Source organism: Leptodactylus fuscus, chromosome 8, assembly GCF_031893055.1.
Source record: "Leptodactylus fuscus isolate aLepFus1 chromosome 8, aLepFus1.hap2, whole genome shotgun sequence".
NCBI classification, from domain to species: domain Eukaryota; kingdom Metazoa; phylum Chordata; class Amphibia; order Anura; family Leptodactylidae; genus Leptodactylus; species Leptodactylus fuscus.
Window position 1 is genome coordinate 76,752,582 of NC_134272.1, and position 26,049 is coordinate 76,778,630.

Below are 26,049 nucleotides of genomic sequence, written 5' to 3' on the forward strand. Positions count from 1 at the left end.
TTTTTTACACCACCCCTGGACTCCCACCTATTATACTATAGGGTAAGAAGAGACCACAGAATATAATAATTTCACTTCTGGCTCTATCGGAACTTGTTCGACCCAAAATGAATCAGAAACCGTGAGCCACCCAGACCTGAAGCAAAACAAATTTTGGTAGGTTCACCCATCTCTATTTAGGCTGTCCCTAACCTAATCTCTATTGTTTACCCAGATGGCGAAGTCAATCCTTGAACATGTTGCATGGACACTGACCTGGCCATCTCCCTCCATTCAGCATCATCCCCATCACGTAAGCATATTTCATCCAGCTCTGTGAATAAATCGTGGGGAATGTGTTCTTCATCATCGTCTTCTGTTCCCAGGATGAACTGAACCCTCTGAGACGGAGTATCTGCAACCAGCAAACCATGCAAGAATCAGACTTACTGTACATGTGACTGTAAAGGTAAATGAGCACACAGCATGGCAGAATTACTGTGGATTTTAACAATTTCATTGACTGATCCAGGTAACTTTGTCTCGTCATATCCTGGACTATTTATTTTGACTTGAGAACTTTAGAAAGAAACAGAAAAGACTATTCACTTTATTCTCATTATATAATTACTAATAATACCCAGCGGTCAAACTGGGAAAACACAAACTGGATCCAACTGGGAAAGTTCCAACAATCTAGAAATTATGTAGCAACCAAATCAAACTGGGAAAGTACATACAGGAGCAGGTATTCAATCAATATGAGGAGCTTTCCTGGACTGGGAATGTCAGGAGTGATATCGGGAAATAAAAATGTCATGAAAAAACAATATACAGACAATATACTCTGAATGCCAAAGACAATACTATGAGGAAATATACAATATTCCTAGTACATTCAGTACAGTCATGGTCAGGACCATGGACAGCGGCTTATCTATTTTACTTGCAATATAAAGGCATAGGTTTCTTGGCTAAAGTTTCTGAACAAAGTTTCAAACTTAAGGTCCCTTGCAGTTGACTGTGGGCTGGACACAGGCCGTTGTTGAACAGCATGGCTGGTGTATGTCCGGCACATGGATGTGCCTCCTGCGCACCAGCTATAAACCCCATTTACTCAATGAATAAGAGCCACGGAAGCGCGGCCACAAAAGCAGACAGGAATAGGACCTGTCCTGAGTTTTACAGCTCCAACAGTTGGTCCGCACACTGATCCGTGTAATACATGGTCATGTATGTGGACCGATAGAAATGAATGGGTCAGTGTGATATCTGGGAAAAACCTGGACACATTGAACCAGCTTCGAGTTGCAGTAAAACTGCTGTTTTGATGCAAATTTTGCTGCATTTTTTTGATCCAAAGTCAGAAATTGCTTCAAAAGGAATGGGAAATATAAAGGAAGCTTCTAAGACTTCTCCCTTCTGATGTTGGCTTAATAATCTGCAACAGAAAAGTATCTTTTCCACATTGTGGCACCTCAGGCTAAAGGAGTGTTGCAGATAATCCAGGCTACACCCTATCTAAAGGATAGGGGTCACTTACTGATTAATGGGGTTTCCACTGCCTCTTGCAACCCCAATGACCAGAGTGGCTGGTTGCACATGTGCCACCGCTTTGTTCTAGTGAATGCTGGAGATAGTCAAGTACAGAGCTCGGCTAACTCTAGTCCTATAAAAGTTGATGAAGCGGTGGGGTGTGAGCAACCAGTATTTGCACTTGGGATTACAAGGGACTTGCATTTTCATGATCCAGAATCTACATTATCCTGATAAACTGCCTCTATGTAAATAACTTTGCACAAAGAATACCCCCTGGACCATGTCTGTGAGTTTGGCATATTCTTGTCTTCCCCACCTCGCTGTCCTCTTCATATCGGAGTGTGAACAGCCCTTGCAAACTGGGTTATTCAGCTGCTGCTGTCACTGCAATGTTAGAAGGCTCCAGGAAGACGGATAAGTGACTCAACATGCATCAAATTCATACAAGTCTGGTGTATTCCTTGTGACTGGTTGTCGACAACCCTTTTACTAATCTCAGACAAACCCGAAAACGAAAAGTTATTCTGGTCTCCACTGAAAATAACCAGACATGGCTTACCATAGGTGGGAGAGTCCCGTCCATCTTCTAGACCCGAATCCCTCTCCCGGTCTCTTTTTCTGTGTTTGTGTCCACGATGTCGGTGACTGTGACGACGATGACTTTTTCGACCTCCGAGAGGTACGTGGACTCCAATGAACAATGTGCGATGCCCTTAAAAAATAAGAAATAAAATATATGTAATAAAATAACGACGTTCAATTTCATCCAGTTGTGTCCATTGTCTAGTCAAGGCTTGAAGTTCATGAGAATACTATAAATGGTTATTTTTTTCACACCTTGGACTTATCTGCCAAGGAAGTTCCTATAAATACCTTTTTCTGCTTTTATTTGTCTATTTCCCTACTCCCTCTGCTAAACTGACTTTCACTCTGAAAATCCATGCTAGATCAATCTTCAGAGAAACTACAGGCCAAATGAGTAAGATGACCCAAATCTATAGAAGTCTATGGAGAGTGAGCAAAAGACAGGTTTAAGGCAGATGCTAAAGCTAAATAGAAGCTTTCTTCACATCAACACAGGTTAGTACTTCTCTATATATGTCCTACATAAAGTGGCATCTGGGAGGACTCCATATACGAGAGCTGAAGCCAAGGGTATACAATTGAGAAGATGGTCCTTTACACTGTATACCTCCTGGAGATTCACATAACTATACAATAGTAACAATACTATCAAAATCGAGAGAATATTTTTTCCACTTGTCAATATGCTTGTTAAAGGAAAATTCCATTAATGGATGTAAATGAAGTGTAGGGAAGTGTGCGCCAAACATATATTTCTTAGCGCTTGATGGAGACGTACAAGTCGGCGTATTTGCATTCTATCCCTCTTCCCCTAAGGTATAGTATAATGATGTGAATGTTGACAAGTATATAATGAACAGTGCGATCTCTACATAGAAGTCTCATTTGATGCCAGATGTTAGCTTGTAGGAAGTTTGTGAATATTTAGTACACCGTGTTCTTGTTCTGCTATTTCCTAAAGCATTTGAGAAAGGTGCCATCGTTATTATGTGAACTGAACTGCGACAAAGACTGGCGGGGGAGAAACAGTCACTGGGTTCACATGTGGTGATGGTAGCCAAGCAGAGGATACCATCAATCCTGTTGTAGGAGCTACATGTCATTCAGGCTAATTTATTCATAGTTTTATTGTAATTGGTGTCACATTTTGTTTAAGAAGCAACTTTACAAATTACTCCTAGAAACTACATGAGAGAACCAGAATTACATTCACAATTGTACAGGTGATTTGAAAGCCTGTGATTCCTGCTTCCTCCACCGCTCATAGAGAAGCCTGTGAGTCCTGCTGACCCCATAGTCATAGAGAGAGACTGTGAGTCCTGCTCCCCTCCCCCTCCCCCATCACTCATAGAGAAGCCTGTGTGTTCTGCTTCCTCCACCAGTCAGAGAAAACCTGTGAGTCCTGCTTCCCCCACCAGTCATAGAGAAAGCTTGTGAGTCCTGCTTCCCCATCACTCATATAAAGAGCCTGTGAGTCCTGCTCCCCACCACTCATAGAGAAAGCCTGTGAGTCCTGCTTCCCCCATCACTCATAGAGAAAGCCTGTGAGTCCTGCCTCCTCCACCACTCATAGAGAAAGCCTGTGAGTCCTGCTTCCCCCACCTCTCATAGAGAAAGCCTGTGAGTCCTGCTTCCCCCACCACTCATAGAGAAAGCCTGTGAGTCCTGCCTCCTCCACCACTCATAGAGAAAGCCTGTGAGTCCTGCTTCCCCCACCTCTCATAGAGAAAGCCTGTGAGTCCTGCTTCCCCCATCACTCATAGAGAAAGCCTGTGAGTCCTGCCTCCTCCACCACTCATAGAGAAAGCCTGTGAGTCCTGCTTCCCCCACCTCTCATAGAGAAAGCCTGTGAGTCCTGCCTCCTCCACCACTCATAGAGAAAGCCTGTGAGTCCTGATTCCCCCATCACTCATAGAGAAAGCCTGTGAGTCCTGCTTCCCCATCACTCATAGAGAAAGCCTGTGAGTCCTGCTTCCCCATCACTCATATAAAGAGCCTGTAAGTCCTGCTTCCCCCACCTCTCATAGAGAAAGCTTGTGAGTCCTGCTTATGGCAGTGCTTATGGGCCCCCTAAGACTCCTGGACCCCGGTGTGACTGCACCCTCTAAACCCCCTCAAGTTACACCCCTGGGCATAGACATTGTTGCAATATTTAGCCTGAACCAGTATTACATATACCACCATCTTTGGGAGGTTCTCATGCAACACTGTTGCGAGTATATCAGGAATTTAATGGAAGAAAAACATCCGAGAAGGAGAATCCTACAGACGTAAACAACTTGTTGATGCAAGGGGATGTCCAGAATCCATTAACCAAACATACAAAAGCATATTGCATTTTGCATACACTGCAAAAGTAGGTGCAATGTGCAACTGGGTGGGTGTCTAATAAAGTGACTATTCAGACATTTGTCGTAGTCCCACTGTAGATATTAATATAGAGTGAGTGGAGTTGCAAAAAAAGTAACAAATTTTCCTTGAAGCATATTCACTATTGCTGCAATTTTCCTCTAATTCATGAATGACCTTGACTCCCTTGTATAATTCTACTAATCTTCAGTACAGTACATGCCCCCCCCCCCCAAAAAAAAAGACCATTGTCTGCAAAACACTCACTTGAATTGAAATCACTGTAATTCCTATAATCTTTCATTACGTTGCACACAATTACTTAATACATTTGTACAATGCACAGGTGTCAATGGCGGTATGACGGAGGAAGCTATATGTCGTATACAATGGCAGCATGACGGAGGAAGCTATATGTCGCATACAATGGCAGCATGACGGAGGAAACTATATGTCGTATACAATGGTAGCATGATGGAGTAAGCTATATGTCGTATAAGATAAGATAAGATAAGATATTCCTTTAATAGTCCCACAATGGGGAAATTTCAGTGATACAGTTACATAGATGGTACAGTAGTATATAACAAGAGAGAAAACACATAGAAGCTCATGGCAGATAGAGAAATCCTAGGAATCATAGCAACTAAAAAAGAAAGAAACACAGACACACTGCAGGATCATTTAGTTCTCTGTGCAGATTGATGTTAATAATAATAATTATAATAATAATAATAATACAGCCGACTTGGTTGTAGGACATGAGGAGGGGGGTCACAGCTTGTGGATATAACAAGCAGAAATTTTTGCAGAGGTGGGGGACATATCATGATAACATGTGGTAGTTCCTTTGGTAGGTGGTGAGATCTCCCGCTCACAGCTGATAGTTCGGTATCTTGCATCAGCACTATTGTCCTTTTAACCACAAAAAATGCCCCAAATGTCCTTCATCACAAGCCGTCCTCCTCCTCCTTACCACAGTGTTCTACTGCCCCAAGGAAGTCAGAGACCATCCAGGTATACATGGTGCTGCTCTCTTGCCAAGCTTCCATAACTCCTGGGGTAGGTGGGTGATGGTTCCCAGGCTGTAACAGTGTCCCACGTGTCCACAGTAATAGAAAGAAATACCAGTCCACTGTAGCATCTTCACACATCAGCAATTGACGCCAGAAATCATCTCCTTGAACGAAGAAGTCCACACTTCCATGCAGGTTTCTCTTCCATGCCGCATGTTGAGCCATGCTGTCCTAGCTGGGGGGATGGTAACAGGCACATGTGGAAACCAGCTGAACCAGGTCTTGAGTCCATGCTTTACAATGGAAACAAAAGGAACAAAAAAAACTCCACAGGGTCTTCCATTCGATTTATAGTTGCTAAATTCATAGTGCTAGATTGCTTGGTTACCGGATTCTTGAAGATACAGAGAAAAAGAGTGAAAAAGGAAAGAAAAGTTTGCTCCCAGCTTGGAGCACTGCATCAAGGCAGCCAGCCTCTCAGGGGGCGGCGCCAAAAAAAAAAAAAAAATGGTATACAATGGTAGCATGATGGAGGAAGCTATATGTTGTATACAATGGTAGCATGGTGGAGGAAGCTATATGTTGTATACAATGGTAGCATGACGGAGGAAGCTATATGTCGTATACAATGGTAGCATGATGGAGGAAGCTATATGCCGTATACAATGTCGTATATGTCGTATACAATGGTAGCATGATGGAGGAAGCTATATGTCGTATACAATGTCGTATATGTCTTATACAATGGTAGCGTGATAGAGGAAGCTATATGTCGTATACAATGGTAGCATGATGGAGGAAGCTATATGTTGTATACAATGTCGTATATGTCGTATACAATGGCAGCATGATGGAGGAAGCTATGTGTCGTATACACTGTCAGATATGTCGTATAAAATGGCAGCATGACGGAGGAAGCTATATGTCGTATACAATGTTGTATATGTCGTATACAATGGCAGCATGACAGAGGAAGCTATATGTCATATACAATGTCATATATGTCGTATACAATGGCAGCATGACGGAGGAAGCTATATGTCGTATACAATGTGGTATATGTTGTATACAATGGCAGCATGATGGAAGAAGCTATACATCACCTGCACTTTGCCTGAACTACAATGTCACCTTCAACAACCAAATTAAAGAGCGTAATTAAAGCAGAAAGGTTTTAATCAGGTAACGCATTTCTGGGATAAGTGAGACAAAAGTATATTGTTCATGTAAGATCTACACACAGGGACCGTAAGCTGCTTTTGGCCACTTGGGGTTTTACTGCGCTCCTTACCACCGATTCTTAATTTGGCCTAGATAAAAACCTGCAATAAAAAAAAATCTCTTTTAATTTTTAAGGATTAGCAAAAACAATGATCTATTAAACAAGTTGTCTGACCATGATAAAACCAGTTCATAAGGAGGTCATAAAAGATTGTCCCAATTCTGCTCTGGTTGACCTAGCTTGTCCATGATAAAGCACTGCTAGGAATGGCCAGCATGTAATACCACATTTCTCCAGCAGTGGCCACTGCAGGGAAAGCATGTAGTCAGACTAAACTAGCAGTTGATTCTTCTTTAAGAACTCTTGACAATCATCTGATTCCTTGGTCAGCTTGTTTAGAGAAGAGAATGGCTTCATGAAACAATCCCAAAACTTATTAAATTTACACAGTTTGAGGCTTAAGCTAATATTGTTTTAATATTTTCATTACAAATGATGTTTAAGACTGTAATATATGAGAAAGCAATAACTTCTACCATGTTTAAGCCTAAAGTTATTAGGAAATTGGGAATCACCATCTATCCATAATAACATCAGTAGGGATCATCTCGTAGTACATAATATTGATGATGTGTCCTAATTATAGGTCATTATTAACCGGTTAATATTTCAGTTCCTCAAAGCCGTATATCTTACATTCTTAAAGGCTTATGATAACAGCAGAGCTCGGACCCACCAGAGGATCCACAGCTAGACCTCAGGTCAATATATAAAGTAATAGAAAATAATGGCTCAAATTTATTACCCCATCAATTCCGGTTTTCTACATGGCTGTTAATATGGTCAGTCTTGTGGATCAATGGTTAGTGTGGTGGCTCAGTGGTTAGCAGTGATTGCTCAGAGGTTAGTAGTGGTGGTTCAGTGCTTGGTGAGATTGTTCAGTGGTTAGTGTGCTGGCCCAGTAGTTAGTGTAATGGCTCAGTGGTTAGTGTGGTGGCTCAGTTGTTTGCAGTGGTGGTTCAGAAGTTAGTGTGGTGGCCCAGTGGTCAGTGTGGTGGCTCAGTGGTTAGTGTGGTGGCCCATTGGTTAGTGTGGTGGCTCAGTGGTTAGTGTGATCGCTCAGTGGTTAGTGTGCTGGCCCAGTAGTTAGTGTAATGGCTCAGTGGTTAATGTAGTGGCTCAATGGTTAGTGTGATTGCTCAGTGGTTAGTGCGGTGGCCCATTGGTTAGCAGTGATTACTCAGTGGTTAGTGTGGTAGGCCAGTGGTTAGTGTGGTGGCTCAGTGGTTAGTTTGAATGCTCAGTGGTTAGTGTAGTGGCCCATTGGTTAGCAGTGATTACTCAGTGGTTAGTGTGGTGGCCCAGTGGTTAGTGTGGGGGCTCTGTGGTTAGTTTGAACGCTCAGTGGTTAGTGTGGTGGCCCATTGGTTACCAGTGATTACTCAGTGGTTAGTGTGGTGGCCCAGTGGTTAGTGTGGGGGCTCAGTGGTTAGTTTGAATGCTCAGTGGTTAGTGTGGTGGCCCATTGGTTAGCAGTGATTACTCAGTGGTTAGTGTGGCGGCCCAGTGGTTAGTGTGATCGCTCAGTGGTTAGCAGTGTTGGTTCAGAAGTTAGTGTAGTGGCCCAGTGGTTAGTGTGGTGGCCCATTGGTTAGTGTGATGACTCAGTGGTTAGTGTAATCACTCAGTGGTTAGTGTGCTGGCCCAGTAGTTAGTGTAATGGCTCAGTGGTTCATGTGATTGCTCAGTGGTTAGTGTGGTGGCCCATTGGTTAGTGTGGTGGCTCAGTGGTTAGTTTGAACGCTCAGTGGTTAGTGTGGTGGCCCATTGGTTAGCAGTGATTACTCAGTGGTTAGTGTGGTGGCTCATTGGTTAGCAGTGATTACTCAGTGGTTAGTGTGGTGGCCCATTGGTTAGCAGTGATTACTCAGTGGTTAGTGTGGTGGCTCAGTGGTTAGACGACAGGAGATTCCATTATGATTATTTATGGACATTGTGGGACTAGGCATGAAGCCTACTACAAGACAACAGGGGACTCAGGTCATGTGATTTATAGACATTGTAGGACTGTGAATGAAGTCTACGATAAGACAACTGTGGACACATATATCATAGTTCATGACTACACAAGAATGATTTGTGACATAAATCATAAGAATTATTATCAAGGTGATAAATATTTTTGGTCTGCTTTTTGTGAATTGGATGAGAACCCCGGCAGTGATATAAGGTGCGTGCTCAGCAGGTTCTTAGTCATTCATTTGCACTGTATTAGTATAGTAAATCTATGGCAGTTCTTGACTGGCGCAGATTTCTACTATGGCACGCGGCGGTGCCCCTGATTTATTAAAGAATCGGAGTCTACTAATAATTCAGGCGGCCTTGAGCCACATGAGGATTTTGTTAAGACTGGAGTAGGAACCGCCAGTCTTAATGAATTCACCCCACTGAGTATATAACATACACCTACCGCCATAGAAATAATGATGATGATGATAATGAAGACCATAAGCCGCGCTGCCGACACGACGACTCCATCCAGTAGCCTGAGATCTGGCCGCACTGTCACATTGATTTGGAAACTATTCTCTCCTGAGCGAAATGTTATTAAAGGCCGCGGATTCAGAACTCGATGTTCTAGATGAAACATTTCCCCAAGCCCTGCCCAAGACCATTATGAAGAGCGAAGTAACTTGATAAGAAATGGATTGTCTTGCTAAACATCCGTTGTCAGAAAAAGCGTGCAGACCAGATTGCTGCAGTCATACAAAAGCTCCATACACTGCAATGCTAAATGAAGATTTTAAGGATTTCATTACAACCTACAGATGTTCCTTTCTTGTAGTGATAAACTGGGATTAGAAGTGCAATGTGAACACTGGCATAAACTCTGAGGACAGCCGGGAAATTCTTAGGATTCCATGTGTGACTTTTAAGCATGTCATGGTATAGATTAAATAAGTGTCTATGAACAGTCCAGTGCAGTAGTACATGGGAATATGGGGGAAATTACATAGTATATACCGTATGTACTGTATATATCAGCAGAGCTTTATTGTATAGTGCTAGGATTTTACAAGTGCCATCCCTTATCTTTCCTTGTGACTCATGGCACCTGCCCTTATAGTACAATAATAATAATAATAATTAAAAAAAAAATATTTATATAGCGCCAACATATTCCGCAGCGTTGTACAATTTGTAGGGTTCAAATACAGACAGATACATAACAAAGAACGTCATTTCACACAATGGGACTGAGGGCCCTGCTCACAAGAGCTTACAATCTATGAGGTAGAGGGGGTGACACAAGAGGTAGCAGGGGCGGCATTGCTTATACAGGGGGTCAGACAATTCTGTAATAGAGGTGACTGTCATTACACAAACAAAACTTTATGAGCTGTCACTAGTCGTGTCCTGTAATATGTGGATGGAGCTTGGACAGATAAAGTTAGCCTGAAAAGACATCATATCATGTGGGGTAATGTGGGAGCAGGGACAGAGGAGGGTTAAATTTTGGGGATTCTAATTATAGTACGGAAGGGTTAACGTTAGAAATTGTGATAGGCCTGTCTGATAAGATGTAACTAGTTTGTGTTTGAAACTGTAGAAATTGGGAGTTAATCTAATTGTCCGGGGTAGAGCATTCCAGAGAAGTGGTGCAGCTCGGGAGAAGTCTTATATACGAGCGTGGGAGGTTCTGATAATAGAGGATGTAAGTGTTAGATCATTGAGTGAGCGAAGAGCACGGGTTGGGCGGTAGACAGGGATGAGGGAGGAAATGTAGGGAGGTGCAGCATTATGGAGAGCCTTGTGGATGAGAGTGATAACTTATAGTATATAGTAGATATAGTATATAGTAGTAGTATAGTATATAGTAGTAGTAGTAGTAGTAGTATATAGTAGATATACACTCACCGGCCACTTTATTAGGTACACCATGCTAGTAACGGGTTGGACCCCCTTTTGCCTTCAGAACTGCCTCAATTCTTCGTGGCATAGATTCAACAAGGTGCTGGAAGCATTCCTCAGAGATTTTGGTCCATATTGACATGATGGCATCACACAGTTGCCGCAGATTTGTCGGCTGCACATCCATGATGCGAATCTCCCGTTCCACCACATCCCAAAGATGCTCCTCTATTGGATTGAGATCTGGTGACTGTGGAGGCCATTGGAGTACAGTGAACTCATTGTCATGTTCAAGAAACCAGTCTGAGATGATTCCAGCTTTATGACATGGCGCATTATCCTGCTGAAAGTAGCCATCAGATGTTGGGTACATTGTGGTCATAAAGGGGTGGACATGGTCAGCAACAATACTCAGTTAGGCTTTGGCATTGCAACGATGCTCAATTGGTACCAAGGGGCCCAAAGAGTGCCAAGAAAATATTCCCCACACCATGACACCACCACCACCAGCCTGAACCGTTGATAGAAGGCAGGATGGATCCATGCTTTCATGTTGTTGACGCCAAATTCTGACCCTATCATCCGAATGTCGCAGCAGAAATCGAGACTCATCAGACCAGCCAACGTTTTTCCAATCTTCAATTGTCCAATTTCGATGAGCTTGTGCAAATTGTAGCCTCAGTTTCCTGTTCTTAGCTGAAAGGAGTGGCACCCGGTGTGGTCTTCTGCTGCTGTAGCCCATCTGCCTCAAAGTTCGATGTACTGTGCGTTCAGAGATGCTCTTCTGGCTACCTTGGTTGTAACGGGTGGCTATTTGAGTCACTGTTGCCTTTCTATCAGCTCGAACCAGTCTGGCCATTCTCCTCTGACCTCTGGCATCAACAACGCATTTCCGCCCACAGAACTCCGCTCACTAGATGTTTTTTCTTTTTCGGACCATTCTCTGTAAACCCTAGAGATGGTTGTGCGTGAAAATCCCAGTAGATCAGCAGTTTCTGAAATACTCAGACCAGCCCTTCTGGCACCAACAACCATGCCACGTTCAAAGGCACTCAAATCACCTTTCTTCCCCATACTGATGCTCGGTTTGAACTGCAGGAGATTGTCTTGACCATGTCTACATGCCTAAATGCACTGAGTTGCCGCCATGTGATTGGCTGATTAGAAATTAAATGTTAACGAGCAGTTGGACAGGTGTACCTAATAAAGTGGCCGGTGAGTGTAGTATACTATACATGGGTCCTCACCATACCTGGGAACACATTCATGTTTCATACATCAAAATTGTTTAAATTAAGCTTAGGCCTCATTCACATCTGCGTTGGTAATCCGTTCAGGGGAGTCCGAATGGGGATCCCCCTGAATGGACTACCAAACGCATTGGGCAAGCGGTATACAGTGAACCACACAGACCCTATAGACTATAATGGGGTCTGTGTGCTTTCCGCACAGTGCCCACACGAGTCATGCGGACAGAAAAGCACTTCACGATCTACTTTCCTGTCCGTGTGACTCGTGCGCGGAAAGCACACGGACCCCATTATAGTCTATTGTCCTATTTACTGTCCCTTTTTAGACTACCACACAATATATTGCCCTCTTTTTGTCCCCCCAAACATTATGCTGTCCCCATTTTTGTCAGCATACAGTGATAATTTGGAATTAGCCCAAATCCAAAACTTTTGGAAGTGTTTTGACCATTGAGAATAATAATAGTAGGAGAGGGGTGAATAAAAACAGCAAACCGTCATACTCACCTGGTCGCACCTCTCCTCGTCACCGGTTATTGTGTGGCAGCGGTTGCATGGGGCGCACCGAGCATCGTAATCGCATGACATTCAGTGGAGGCCGGACTGGACAGGAGTGGGGGGGTCAGTGAATAAAATATGGGCGGCATCCTTTTGGAATAAACCAATAGGTAGCGGTGGCCCTATGGCAGGTGCCGCCCTGTATAAAGCATATGATATTACAGGGCCTATGTAACCTACTAAATCGTTAATGTATCAGATTGAACTTGAAAGGACTTTATTCTGTGCCCTCAATGAATCACAAAGATACTAATAATAAGTTAATAAGCAAAATGTGAAAAGCAATTTACATGGAAAAGTTGGGAACAAAAAGATAATTAAAATATGTGAAATTCTAAATACTGGAGTTTCGGGTCTGGAGGCGCAGAAAGTCTAAATGTAATGGTAATAAAGCGATCATTTTAGTGACTGCATTAACTTTACTCCGCTGTGTTGTAATGGCTTTAGAATGGCGCCGTGTCACATTATTAGTTACGTGTTAACTCATTTGTGGATAATCAGCAGCAGAAGATGGAGAGGTCATTTACGAGGCGAGTAAACAGTGCCGAGAAGACTTAGAAGGCTTGAATGGAGAAAAATACTAGAAGTGAGCTCAAACGTTCAGAAAATCGGCCTCAGTATAATGTTATTGTAGAGGATCTCGCACTAAAGACATAGATGGCACATTACTAGGATATAAGATCCTGCCCACTTCGACCAAAACCTGTCTGTACCAAGAAGCAGGCAAAGGGTAAAGGCCACACCAAACATTCATGGGATTTACATCATAAAATAAACTATTAACCCTTCTATTTCTGAAATAATTCTTACTTTGCAGCCATTTTCCACACCTGCCTAAAACTTTTGCTCAGTGCTTTAGTTGGGTTTACGAGTATAACATTGGAAAGGATACAGTATCCATGTATAACTGGTCCAATATTGGGATAATTGTCTCATAATTGGATGGATCGTCCATTGAAAAGGATACAGTATCCATGTATAACTGGATTGGGATAATTGTCCCATAATTGGATGGATCGTCCATTGAAAAGGATACAGTATCCATGTATAACTGGATTGGGATAATTGTCCCATAATTGGATGGATTGTCCATTGAAAAGGATACAATATCCACGTATAACTGTTCCAATATTGGCATAATTGTCTCATAATTGGATGGATCGTCCATTGGAAAGGATACAGTAGCCATGTATAACTGATCCAATATTGGGATAATTGTCCCATAATTAGATGGATCGTCCATTGGAAAGGATACAGTATCCATGTATAACTGGTCAAATATTGGGATAATTGTCCCATAATTAGATGGATCGTCCATTGGAAAGGATACAGTATCCATGTATAACTGGTCCAATATTGGGATAATTGTCCCATAATTGGATGGATTGTCCATTGAAAAGGATACTGTATCCATGTATAACTGGTCCAATATTGGGATAATTGTCTTATAATTGGATGGATCGTCCATTGGAAAGGATACAGTATCCATGTATAACTGGTCCAATATTGGGATAATTTTCCCATAATTGGATGGATCATTCATTGGAAATGATTCAGTATCCATGTATAACTGGTCCAATATTGGGATAATTGTCTCACAATTGGATGGATTGTCCATTGGAAAGGATACAGTATCCATCTATAACTGGTCCAATATTGAGATAATTGTCCCATAATTGGATGGATTGTCCACTTTGGACTAATAATTGATCCATTTAGCTGTGTATTTTATACGCTGGCCTCTACAGTACACCATTTTCTTAGAACATACATAAACAGTCGTGTTGGCTACTGAATTAGAGTACTAGAAATCTCAGAGCTTTAGGAACATTTTCTAATGCCATTAATTAAAATCTGATTTGTTTAATGAAGCTTTAACATCCCACAAGTTAAAGATGGTTCCAAGAATCCGTCCACATTGGTAATAGCAGGTGCTCCTGAAAAACAATGATAATTGGAGACGGCTTTATTTATAAGGGCACAATTATTGTTAATGCCATCTGGTTTCATTTCATATGTAATTAGGAGAGATCTCTCCCCAGACTGTGCGAGCTGCTGATCACGGGTGCACATTGTATACTCATGGTTTATATCCCCTGAGAGTCTGTACCTGGAATTAAACATGAGCATTCCTGTTGACTGGTTGCAGAATATTTCCATTGCAAAGCTGCACATTTATGGAGTGATACAGGCACAGGGAATGTCAATGTGTTTGTGGTGACTGTGTGAAGTTTGCAATCTGACCTGGAGGAAGTTGGTTTTAGCACTCAGGTAGACCGCTACGCACCTAAGAGGGCTGAGAGGACAACGCTGTTCAATATGTCCATGTGGTTAGGAGAACAATGATAAACTGGAGTAACAGCAAGAGGTGCGAGGAGGAGGAGACCACTGCACGAAGAAATCTGATTGGAAGACTGGCAGTCTGTATTGCAAGTGAAACTGGATTTGAGTCCTGGAATGGAGGTCTACCCTCTTCAGCCATGAGTCCTGGAATGGAGTTCTATCCTCATCAGTGATGCCCTGCAATGTAGGTCTATCCTCTTCAGTGATGTCCTGGAATGGAGGTCTTTTCAATGAGGAGTCCTGGAATGGAGGTCTATCCTCTTCAGTGATGTCCTAGAATGTAGGTCTACCCTCTTCAGTGAGGAGTCCTGGAATGGAGGTCTATTCTCTTTAGTGAGGAGTCCTGGAATGGAGATCTATCCTCTTCAGTGATGAGTCCTGGAATTGAGGTCTTTTCTCTTCAGTCAGGAGTCCTGGAATGGAGATCTATCCTATTCAGTTATAAGTCCTGGAACGGAGGTCTATCCTCTTCAGTGATGTCCTGGAATGTAGGTCTACCCTATTCAGTGAAGAGTCCTGGAATGGAGGTCTATCCTCTTCAGTGATGTCCTAGAATGTAGGTCTACCATGTTCAGTGAAGAGCCCTGGAATGTATCTCTATCCTCTTCAGTGAGGAGTCCTGGAATGGAGGTCTATCCTCTTCAGTAATCGGTCTTGGAATCGAGGTCTATCCTCTTCAGTGAGGAGTCCTTATTTTGTTTTAGATGAAATGATCGCCAGAGATGGATATGAAGACCACATAGGCAATTCCACGAAGTGGCCTTAAGAAGGAAACACTACACTGTGTGGGTGGTAAAATGTACAGAAGGAGGACACGACTATCCTTGGTGTGGGTCAGTGTGCTATCCAGGATTTTCCCAGATAGCACAACTGACCCATTCATTTCTGTCAGTCCGTGCACACGACCATGAATTACAGGGTCCCATGTGAGGGCCAGTTTTGTGGCCATGCTTCTGCGGCTCCTCTTCATTGAATGGGGCCATGGAAGCACAGCCAATACACTGGTGACACACAGACAACATCCATTTTTATTCACAATTGGTGGCTAGCATATGGTTGTGTGCAAAAATTTGGTTTGAAAACAAGTCTGTTGCACAAAACTCTATTTTTATTAAATCAGCCACAATGTACATGACCAGCCTAATCTGTGCCCACTTTCCCAGCGGGCAGGGCTTCAGCGGCTGATTCATAGGTTCATGGGGTTCACTAAACAGCATGAAGATCTCTCTACTTGGAGGACTCTATTATGATTCTTACTGAGTTTGTGGGTTTTTGTCGATGAGTACAGTCTAAATGGATCATTGCCAGGTCTGGAATAGAACAGAGCGTAGACAGCAGGACTTGCTTCAATGTTCTCTACAATCGTTAATAGCATTATTATTATTCCTCATTTTTCTCCCGTAAATCATATCAATTATTTTTTTCTGTAAAATTGCTGTTTTTTCTATGGGCTCTCTGGATTCACGAGACCAATTTCACGCCGCCTCTTGTATCCCTCCATATTGCTGAACGTCATCCTCTCCATTTTTTTCCTTTGAAGTTTTCTGTGCATACATATCTTCTCCAATGAGCTCAGTCTTCTAATAATACATCAAAGTAAACCTTTAATCTCAACATTTGCGCTACAAGTAATAGAAGGCGCACTATATATGTATAGAATAGAACGTAGATAGAACACTGTTCATACAGTCTGTTTGTGGCAGGGAATGTCATTTAGAAGTCCATTTTTCAAGCCTTTTGTATTTCTCCGTCCCATTGCCTTTCTTCCAAAACATCAGGGCTGTTCTAGATTTTGACACATGATTTATGTGTTGTCTGAAGAGTTTATATAACCATTGGTCTTCAGAAATAACACTTTGTTCACAGCTTGTCTGTGGCATTTCAGATGTGCAATTGGTACGGTATCCTCAGATGAAGGTCATCAGTCTGATCTACAACATTGGTCAGAATTTGTCATTGTACTTTTTTAGGTTCTTTATATTACTAACTAGAGGGAGGACCCGGCTTCGCACGGGTATATTACATTTTATGTTTGTGTACTGGCCCCATAAGAATTGTCCAATTTTGCACTGGTGTATTTTGTATGTGGTTTGTGTGTATGTCCATAAGCGTCATGTGATTATGTGTATCTCATTTTGGATGTCAGTGAAAAACCTGTGATCAGTTGTTATGGATACCTGGAGTAAAGCTGTATCTAATCCTTCCCCGTGTAGTACTGTGTTTAGATGCAAGTGTCTAATTCTTGTTGGTGTGGTACTTTGTGCAGATGCACATATCTAATCCTCCCCATATGATATTGTGTGAAGAGGCGCGTATCTAATCCTCCAGTAAGTGAAACTGTGTGCAGACGCGCGTATCTAATCCTCCCCCATGTGGAACTGTGTGCTGAGACGCGTATCTAATTCTCTGGCATGTGGTACTGTATGCAGAGGCCTGTATCTAATCCTCCCCTGTGTGGTATTGTGTGAAGAGGCGCGTATCTAATCCTCCCCCGTGTGATACTGTGTGCTGAGACGCGTATTTAATTCTCTGGCTTGTGGTACTGTGTGCAGAGGCATGTATCTAATCCTCCAAAGTGTGATACTGTGTGCACACACGTATCTAATCCTCCCCTGTGTGGTACTGTGTGAAGAGTCGCGTATCTAATCCTACTGCATGTGGTACTGTGTGCAGACGCGTGTATCTAATTCTATGGCGTGTACAACTGTGTGCAGATGCGCGTATCTAATCCTCTGGAGTGTGGAACTGTGTGTAGACGTGTGTATCTAATCCTACGGAATGTGGTACTCTGTGCAGACGTGTGTATATAATCCTATGGCGTGTACAACTGTGTGCAGACGCGCATATCTAATCCTCTGGAGTGTGGAACTGTGTGTAGACGCGCGTATCTAATTCTACGGCATGTGGTACTGTGTGCAGACGCACGTATCTAATCCTCCCCCATGTGGTACTGTGTGTAGACGCGCGTATCTAATCCTACTGCATGTGGTACTGTGTGCAGACGCGTGTATCTAATTCTATGGCGTGTACAACTGTGTGCAGATGCGCGTATCTAATCCTCTGGAGTGTGGAACTGTGTGTAGACGTGTGTATCTAATCCTACGGCATGTGGTACTCTGTGCAGACATGTGTATCTAACCCTATGGTGTGTACAACTGTGTGAAGACACGTGTATCTAATCCTCCCCTGTGTGGTATTATGTGAAGAGGTGCGTATCTAATCCTACAGTGTGTGGAACTGTGTGTAGAAGCATGTATCCAATCCCCCGGCATGTGGTACTGTGTGCAGACGTGCATATATAATCCTATGGCATGTGGTACTGTGTGTAGATGAGCGTATCTAATCCTCCCCCATGTGATACTGTGTGCTGAGATGCGTATCTAATTCTCTGGCTTGTGGTACTGTGTGCAGAGGCATGTATCTAATCCTCCAAAGTGTGGTACTGTGTGCACACACACATATCTAATCCTCCCCTGTGTGGTATTGTGTGAAGAGGCGCGTATCTAATCCTTTGGCGTGTGGAACTGTGTGTAGACGCGCGTATCTAATCCTACTGCACGTGGTACTGTGTGAAGACGCGTGTATCTAATCCTATGGCGTGTACAACTGTGTGAAGACACGTGTATCTAATCCTCCCCTGTGTGGTATTGTGTGAAGAGGTGCGTATCTAATCCTACAGTGTGTGGAACTGTGTGTAGACGCATGTATCCAATCCCCCAGCATGTGGTACTGTGTGCAGACGCGCGTATATAATCCTATGGCATGTGGTACTGTGTGTAGACGCGCGTATCTAATCCTCCCCCATGTGGTACTGTGTGCTGAGACGCGTATCTAATTCTCTGGCTTGTAGTACTGTGTGCAGAGGCATGTATCTCATCCTCCAAAGTGTGGTACTGTGTGCACACACACGTATCTAATCTTTCCCTGTGTGGTATTGTGTGAAGAGGCGCGTATCTAATCCTTCGGCGTGTGGAACTGTGTGTAGACGCACGTATCTAATCCTACTGCATGTGGTACTGTGTGAAGACGCGTGTATCTAATCCTATGGCGTGTACAACTGTGTGCAGACGCGAATATCTAATCCTCTGGTGTGTGGAACTGTGTGAAGACACGTGTATCTAATCCTATGGCGTGTACAAATGTGTGCAGACGCGCGTATCTAATCCTCTGGAGTGTGGAACTGTGTGTAGACGCCTGTATCTAATCCTTCGGTATGTGGAACCGTGTGCAGACGCGTGTATCAAATCCTTCAGTGTGTGGAACTGTGTGCAGAAGTGCGTATTTAATTCTCTGGTTTGTGGGACTGTGTGCAGACCCGTGTATCTAATCCTCTGGTGTGTGATACTGTGTGCAGAGCTGTGTATCTAATCCTCTGATGCGTGTATCTCAGTTTGGATATCAGTGTTGTATTGTGCATGTGGAGTGACCGTGTGTATTGCAGTTGGAATATGAGTGAAAGTCTTGTAGGTTTGTATTGGCTAAGGAAGGGGCACTGTGTTTGAAATGCAGTATCTCAGCAACGGTACGTCCGAGCGAGTTGGAGTCTCGTCTTAAACCTTCCCGGATATCTGAAGTATCTCTGTACCAAATTTGGTGAAGATCGGTCCAGTCGTTTGGTTCGCATTAGAGCACAGACAGACAGACAGACAGACAGACAGACAGACAGACAGACAGACAGACAGACAGAAATTCATTTTTATAATATAGGGAGATAGAGATGAGCGAGTAGTATTCGATCAAGTAGGTATTCGATCAAATACTACGGTATTCGAAATATTCGTACTCGATCGAATACTACTAGCTATTCGCAGTAAAAATTTGATTCAGAACCAGCGTTGATTGACCAAATGCTAACAGTGTATAGCATTCGGCAAATCAACACTGGTTCTGCAGCAGGCTTGTCCTTGCTAGTCAGGAGAGCTGGCAGCTTGCTGTTACTTTTTCTGATAGGAATGCATTGACCAGCGTTGATTGGCCAGTGTACAGCATTTTGCCAATCAACGCTGGTTCTGCTGGAGGCTCGTCTGTGAGGAGGCGGAGTCTAAGATCGGACCACAGCAGTCTCCATTGTGGTCCAATTTTAGACTCCGCCTCCTCACAGACGAGCCTGCAGCAGAACCAGTGTTGATTGACCGAATGCTGTACACTGGCCAATCAACGCTGGTCAATTCATTCCTATGACAAAAAAGTCAGCTCCCTCGTAACAGCAAGCTGCCAGCTCTCCTGACTAGCAATGACGAGCCTGCTGCAGAACCAGCGTTGATTTGCCACAGGTTTGTCTTTGCTAGTCAGGAGAGCTGGCAGCTTGCTGTTACGAGGGAGCTTACTTTTTATCGGTGCAACTGCAAGCGCTGTGCAGTTAAAGCGCACGGACCCCATAGACTATAATGGGGTCCGTGTGCTTTAACTGCACAGCGCTCCTCCTAAATACTCTCATCCTGCTACTCGTGGACTTGGTGACCCTCCTTTAGTTGAATAGTGGTTTCCCCTAAAATGAGCATTGTTTCCCCTAGACTATAATGGGATTGGATATTCGATCGAGTACATAGTTACATAGTTGATGAGGTTGGATAAAGACATTAGTCCATCAACTCCAACCTATAACCCTACAATCCCTACAGTGTTAATCCAGGGGAAGGCAAAAAAAAAACCCCATGAGGCTCATGCCAATTGCCTCATTACAGGGGAAAAAAATCCTTTCTGACTCCAAATCTGGCAGTCAGTATAAAAACCCTGGATCAACATGTCCTTAAAATCTAGAGTCCATAACCTGTTATATTTTTCTCTTCAAGAAAGGCATCCAGGCCCTCTTTGAACTTGTTTAATGAATCCAGTAGTTGAATATTAAGGCTCTACTCGAAACTAATCTCAAATATTTCACTGTTCGCTTATCTCTAATTACTAATTTTGTAGATTAACGTTTTAAGAACTGAGTCAATTTTGGTCTTAAAGGAAGTGTGTCACCACAACCTGCAGATAGATAGGTTAGGATTACCAGAAGCAACATTTCATCTTAGCCCACCAGGTAGATAGGCTAGGGTAACCAGAACCAGCATATCACCCCAGCCCTGTAGATAGATAGGTTAGTGTCAGCGGAACCAGCATATCACCCCAGCCCTGCAGATAGATAGGTTAGTGTCACCAGAACCAGCATATCACCCCAGCCCTGCAGATAGATAGGTTAGTGTCACCAGGACCAGCATATCACCCCAGCCCTGCAGATACATAGGTTACCTTAATTATACCCTGTTTTAACTTTGTAAATTGCTGCCTGTTTAGACACTTACCTCTTTAGAATGACAACACCCTCATTGCTCCAAAGATCTAATTTCCCTGTTCACAAGGGGAAAATACTGTTAGATTAGGGTCTCCTAACTCATCTGACTTTTACGAGAAAGTTTAGTGTGCATGGTCTGTGAACTGTGCAGATATCATTTTGCAAGAGGGGGAGGAAATTCTGTGTGACTATGACCTATGCTTAAGATTTTCTGGGCTCAATTTCACTTTTTAAGAGTCATCTCCACCACTGTTTGTTTGTGGCTTCCCATAATTTAGGTTTCCCTGATCGTCCCAGAGTCCCATCCAGATCCCCCCATATCCTGCACTTCCAGCTATGGCACTTCTGACACCCGACTACCAGATTTTAGTGTCCATGGGGTTTTCAAAAATGTTGATTCAGGCAAATGCTGAACCGCCCACTACCACAGGCAACATGTTCCTAAAAATAGTTTTTTAAGATTAAATATTTTACAAATGTGATATGTTTCCCCCACTGTCTTTTCCGCAGTGTTTCTCATTTTTGCCACTGGTGCGTCCACTTTTAGTGCTCTGGTACTATATAGAAAGATTTCCTCGCATCGACCCTTCACACATAGCCATTAATAGGTCCAGCCCTTCTGCGCCCATAACTAAATCCAGCTCTTCTCTCTGGTTGTATTAGATGCTTAAAACCAGCGAAACCCAAAGTGGTCACGACACGACCATATTATCCCACATCCCAGATGATCTGTTTACATTACTATGTGCATTAGCGCTTACGTTACGTTATAGAGTCTCCGCTTGTATTTTAAGTGTAGAAATATAAGCTAAGCAGATTTTGCACTAATAGGGAATCTAGGACGTGATGACAGATGGTCGGGGTTATCGAGCTACACTATGTATTTACTACCCATGGTGCAGGCGCCCATTATGGGTCTCAATGGACAGGTTACCGTTAAACATGGAAACGATTTTCTTATTATAGTGTGATTACATTACAATAGGTTAATAGACACGATCAGCAGAAAGTTTATAGATCCCCCATGGTACAGAGCAGCAATCCATTGTCTGTAAGTGAAGCATGGTTATGTCGAGAAGCTTTAAATTCGGGGAAGGAAACCTAATCCAGCAGGACAAGCCCTTCTGTAAATGTCGGTCCTGCAGTGGACATCCCTAGCTGATACTGATGAAACGTTCCTTTAACTACTTCTTGCTCCCTGCTATCAATATATGGCACTTATGACTGTTTGCACCATACAATAGTGATTGCCGGGAGGGGGGGGGGGGGTGAGGACTGTCAGCATTATACATGCACAGCTAGAAATGATTTGGAATACACAGATAATACAAAAAACTGTAAGAGTATCCCTGCGGGGCCAACAAAAATGTGCAAATATTAATTAAACAGTAATATTGTCAATGCAAAACATATAAAATACTATTAAAGTTGTAAATCTTATGCATCCTATTCCCTTATTAGACTTTTATGGCATACCCAAAAATTATGCTAAATATTTGGGACCCATCATCAGAACAAGGGACCCCCAGTTCCCCGGAGAGATGGTCACCCATGTGCATAGCCTTCTATAATAACTCTTTCAGTCATTGTCACTCACACAAAGTCCATAACAATGAGCGGGGCTACGATGACCCATCTCCTGACTGTAGAACATGTGGAGATGAAGAGTTCTCCTCCTAGTGAAGTAGTAGGAAGACGCTCAAGTGTCATTTTGTAGTTAGGAGAATGACTACAGCCTTGCTAACTTTTATGGATTCGGTGTGCATGACCATGACTGCAAGAATAATTTGGGGTGAACTACATAGAAGTGTCCTAAGGGTCGCCATCTTCTGCATTGCAGGAACCCTCTTCATGGCACCCGCCCTGACGAGTGGTAGAGGGATGGTCAAGTCGACATCAGCCACGAGGAGCTCATCCATTACCAACTACTACGTAACTACTAATAGGTTGTGGGTGAGTAGCACTCATTATTCAGGCATATCATCCTAAGGTTAGGACCACTGGGGACCTCTAAAGATCTGCAGACACAAGTCTGGGAGTTGATGCCTAATTGGAAAGAGAAGTGCCACACCAGAGACAACGCGAAGAGTGCAGTCAGTCCCGAACACTTACTGTCAGTGCAATGATGCCAAGTACACAGGGCCCAAAAAAACAAATGGAGACCAGCTCTATACTGAAGCAGTTGGTGCATTGGGGGCGGGCTTTCAGCCCTAGGATCACTGTTCTCTCAAGTAGCACGGGTGACGTCATAGTAGTGGGAGGATCAACTCTAACTGCAATGGGGTAAGAGGTCCGAGTAGCAAGAGCAGTGCTCTGAGAGCTAAAGAGCCCCCAACCCTCAGTACACCAACTGACTCATTTGCATTAAACCTGAAATAAAATGTTCTCCAAGTCTATAGAGGTCTGAAGTGTATTATACCAGAAATAGCGCTATACTGTATACATATGGTGAATTCAAGTGCAGACAAACAATTGGCTGCTCACAACAATAGTTCACAACCACTTTTATCACATATATGGATATTCCCAAAAGGACATGGACCCCAGTTAGCATCTACTGGCCTCGGGAATGCAGTAAAGTGGTTTACACATCAGGATCATCCAACATAGAGGAAAGATGAGGCACAGAGAATGCTGGTCCAAAGTAAAATTCTTTTATTCCATGTGATTAACACACAACGCGTTTCAGGAAACAAAACCTTTTTCAAGTGTGTATCCTTGAAAAAGGGCTTGTTTTCCAGAAACGCGTTGTGTGTTAACCAAATGGAATAAAAGAATTTTACTTTGGACCAGCCTCATCTTTCCACCACATTGGAGGTCTGATCTATATCAGTTTGAGCTCTGTAAGATGGGGTATAATGAATATACTGGGGGGAGGTGATGCATACATACATTATATACAGTATACATTATCGGTGTGCCTATAGGTTAAACCCTTGTGGATGTGTAATAGGAGTTCAACCACTTTATAATCAATAAATAAAAACACAAGAGATAAAAGCAAAGTAGAACTAAAAGTATCTCATATGGATACAATAATGTCCAACGCAGATGACTCGTGTAATACCTGCCATAGGCATATGAACATGCCATCTAATTGTCTCTATTGCTCTGGAGAAAGCCCATTTGTATAGGGTTTGACAAGCTGATTGTTTCTGTATCTATACCGCCGGGACGTGTCACAGATAATGCACCACATGTACAATTTACTCTAATAGCTCAGAACGTTGACATGAAAAGAAACCAAAGAACAGGACTCAGAATGTTCAGCAAAAGGCAATGAAATGTGAAGACTGGAACAAATCTCAGACTGCAGCAGAAGGTGGACTCACCTCCCCCCAGTATTACCTGCCCTACTCTCTGCAGTTACTACATATTACCAGCAGAGGGAGTTGTCCTTCATACCACTGGCTGGGCAATCCATGACACCTTGTGTCCTTAAAGACTGGATTACCTGGCATCAATGTATCCAAGCCAAGCAATATTTATAGATACAGTTTTTGCATATTTAATGAAATACCTATGTATATATAAGCTGTCATCCATAATCGCATATGCAAGTATATTATCTACCGCTACAAGGCAGAACATGACAGATGTATACCCTGAAGCTATATCACCCTGGTAACAGCAGCGGCTAGGAGTCAGACATCATGCCATTGATTTGGATTGTCCTGGAAGCCGCTGTCTGACAAGCCTTGCTGCAATGCCATCCTAATACCCCACCCAATGAGGATCGTTCTCCTTAGTCCTTACCTTCCAAATCTTCCTTCTCAAACTGTGTTTTGAGAAGTGAGCGTGTTCCTCCTCTGTCCACTACGGCTTCTTCATCATTTCTCTACAAAAAAAGAGCAAAAATACATAAGATAATATTCATTTCAGTTCTATTATTCAAGGGAATGTAAACCATATAGATCAATGTACATGTATGTGGTTGAGATGTATCTTTGGTGAAAAAAGACCTGTACAAGTCCAATTTTTTCATCTCAAAACAGAAACCCAATGGAACCCACTATAGTCAATGGTAGTCCCTCGGGCTCCGTCCATGTCTGTTATAGAATGGATCCGGTTTGTGACCATTTTTCTGTTCTTTGGGTAAATTTTTATAATAACCTACACAATCTCTGGCAATATGGCTTGTACATGGCATGTTTGTATAATCAATCAATAGTCCACTAGGGGAGGGGCAACACAGTGATTCAGTGGTTAGTACTGCAGCTTTGCACCGCTGGAGTCCTGGGTTCGTATCCCTCCAGGAGCAACATCCTGCAAGGAGTTTGTATGTTCTCCCTGGGTTTACGTGGATTTCCTCCCCCCCCAAAAAAAAACAAAACCAATAGTCCACTAGGGGCTAGCTGCTATGATGTACATATACACAAAGAAGAGATCCTGCTCTTCCTACTCTATTTCACACACCACGAAGTAGCAGCAGCAAGAAGGACATTATAAAGAAGCACTGACCAATGTAACTGTGAATCAAGCGCTGCGGTGAGGTACAACACTCACTAAAAGCAGCAGCACCATATGTATGTCTCTGCCTCCCTTCAGCAGCTCACTCCTCCTTCTGCCACACATCATACATAGGTTTATGTGAGCAGTCTGTAATCTGATCCTTCACTGAGTTGAAAGTCTCTCATGTCTCTCAATATTGAGAATAACAAAGGTGCAGAATGCTGACATTACAACCATTCACACACCAGCAATCCATGGGAGAAGGGGTTTGCAGCATTTCAAATGCATACTAATAAAGCTTTGTATTAGGTCACATGATAATGATAGGTGCACAGCCAGTTAAAGGGGTTGTCCCATCACAAGGATCCTATCTATACTGCTTGTTAATGTGGATGTAAGACTTTTCCTAAATACACTGCTTCAGCAAAGCTGCTTTGTTTGTCCACTATCTTACTTTATTCAATTCTTTGTGGCCACAGCCCTGACCTAGCTGCTCCTGAGTCAAATGATGTATCTGCCTGCTCTCAGGGGGGAGGGAGGAGGGGCTAAATGCAGGGAGCGAGACTG

General features: G+C 43.0%; 1 protein-coding gene across 6 annotated transcripts in view; it reads right to left on the reverse strand.

Annotated features, from left to right (window-relative positions):
* Positions 1-26,049, reverse strand: part of SLC4A10 (solute carrier family 4 member 10) — a 143,577-nt gene that overhangs the window by 68,041 nt on the left and 49,487 nt on the right. For all 6 annotated transcript variants that reach the window (XM_075284467.1, XM_075284470.1, XM_075284465.1 and 3 more), the window contains exons 2-4: positions 24,787-24,868; positions 2,078-2,230; positions 256-394 (exon numbers count right to left, since the gene is read on the reverse strand). In XM_075284467.1, the coding sequence (XP_075140568.1) occupies positions 256-394; positions 2,078-2,230; positions 24,787-24,868 (374 nt within the window). The remainder of the gene's footprint in view (positions 1-255; positions 395-2,077; positions 2,231-24,786; positions 24,869-26,049) is intronic.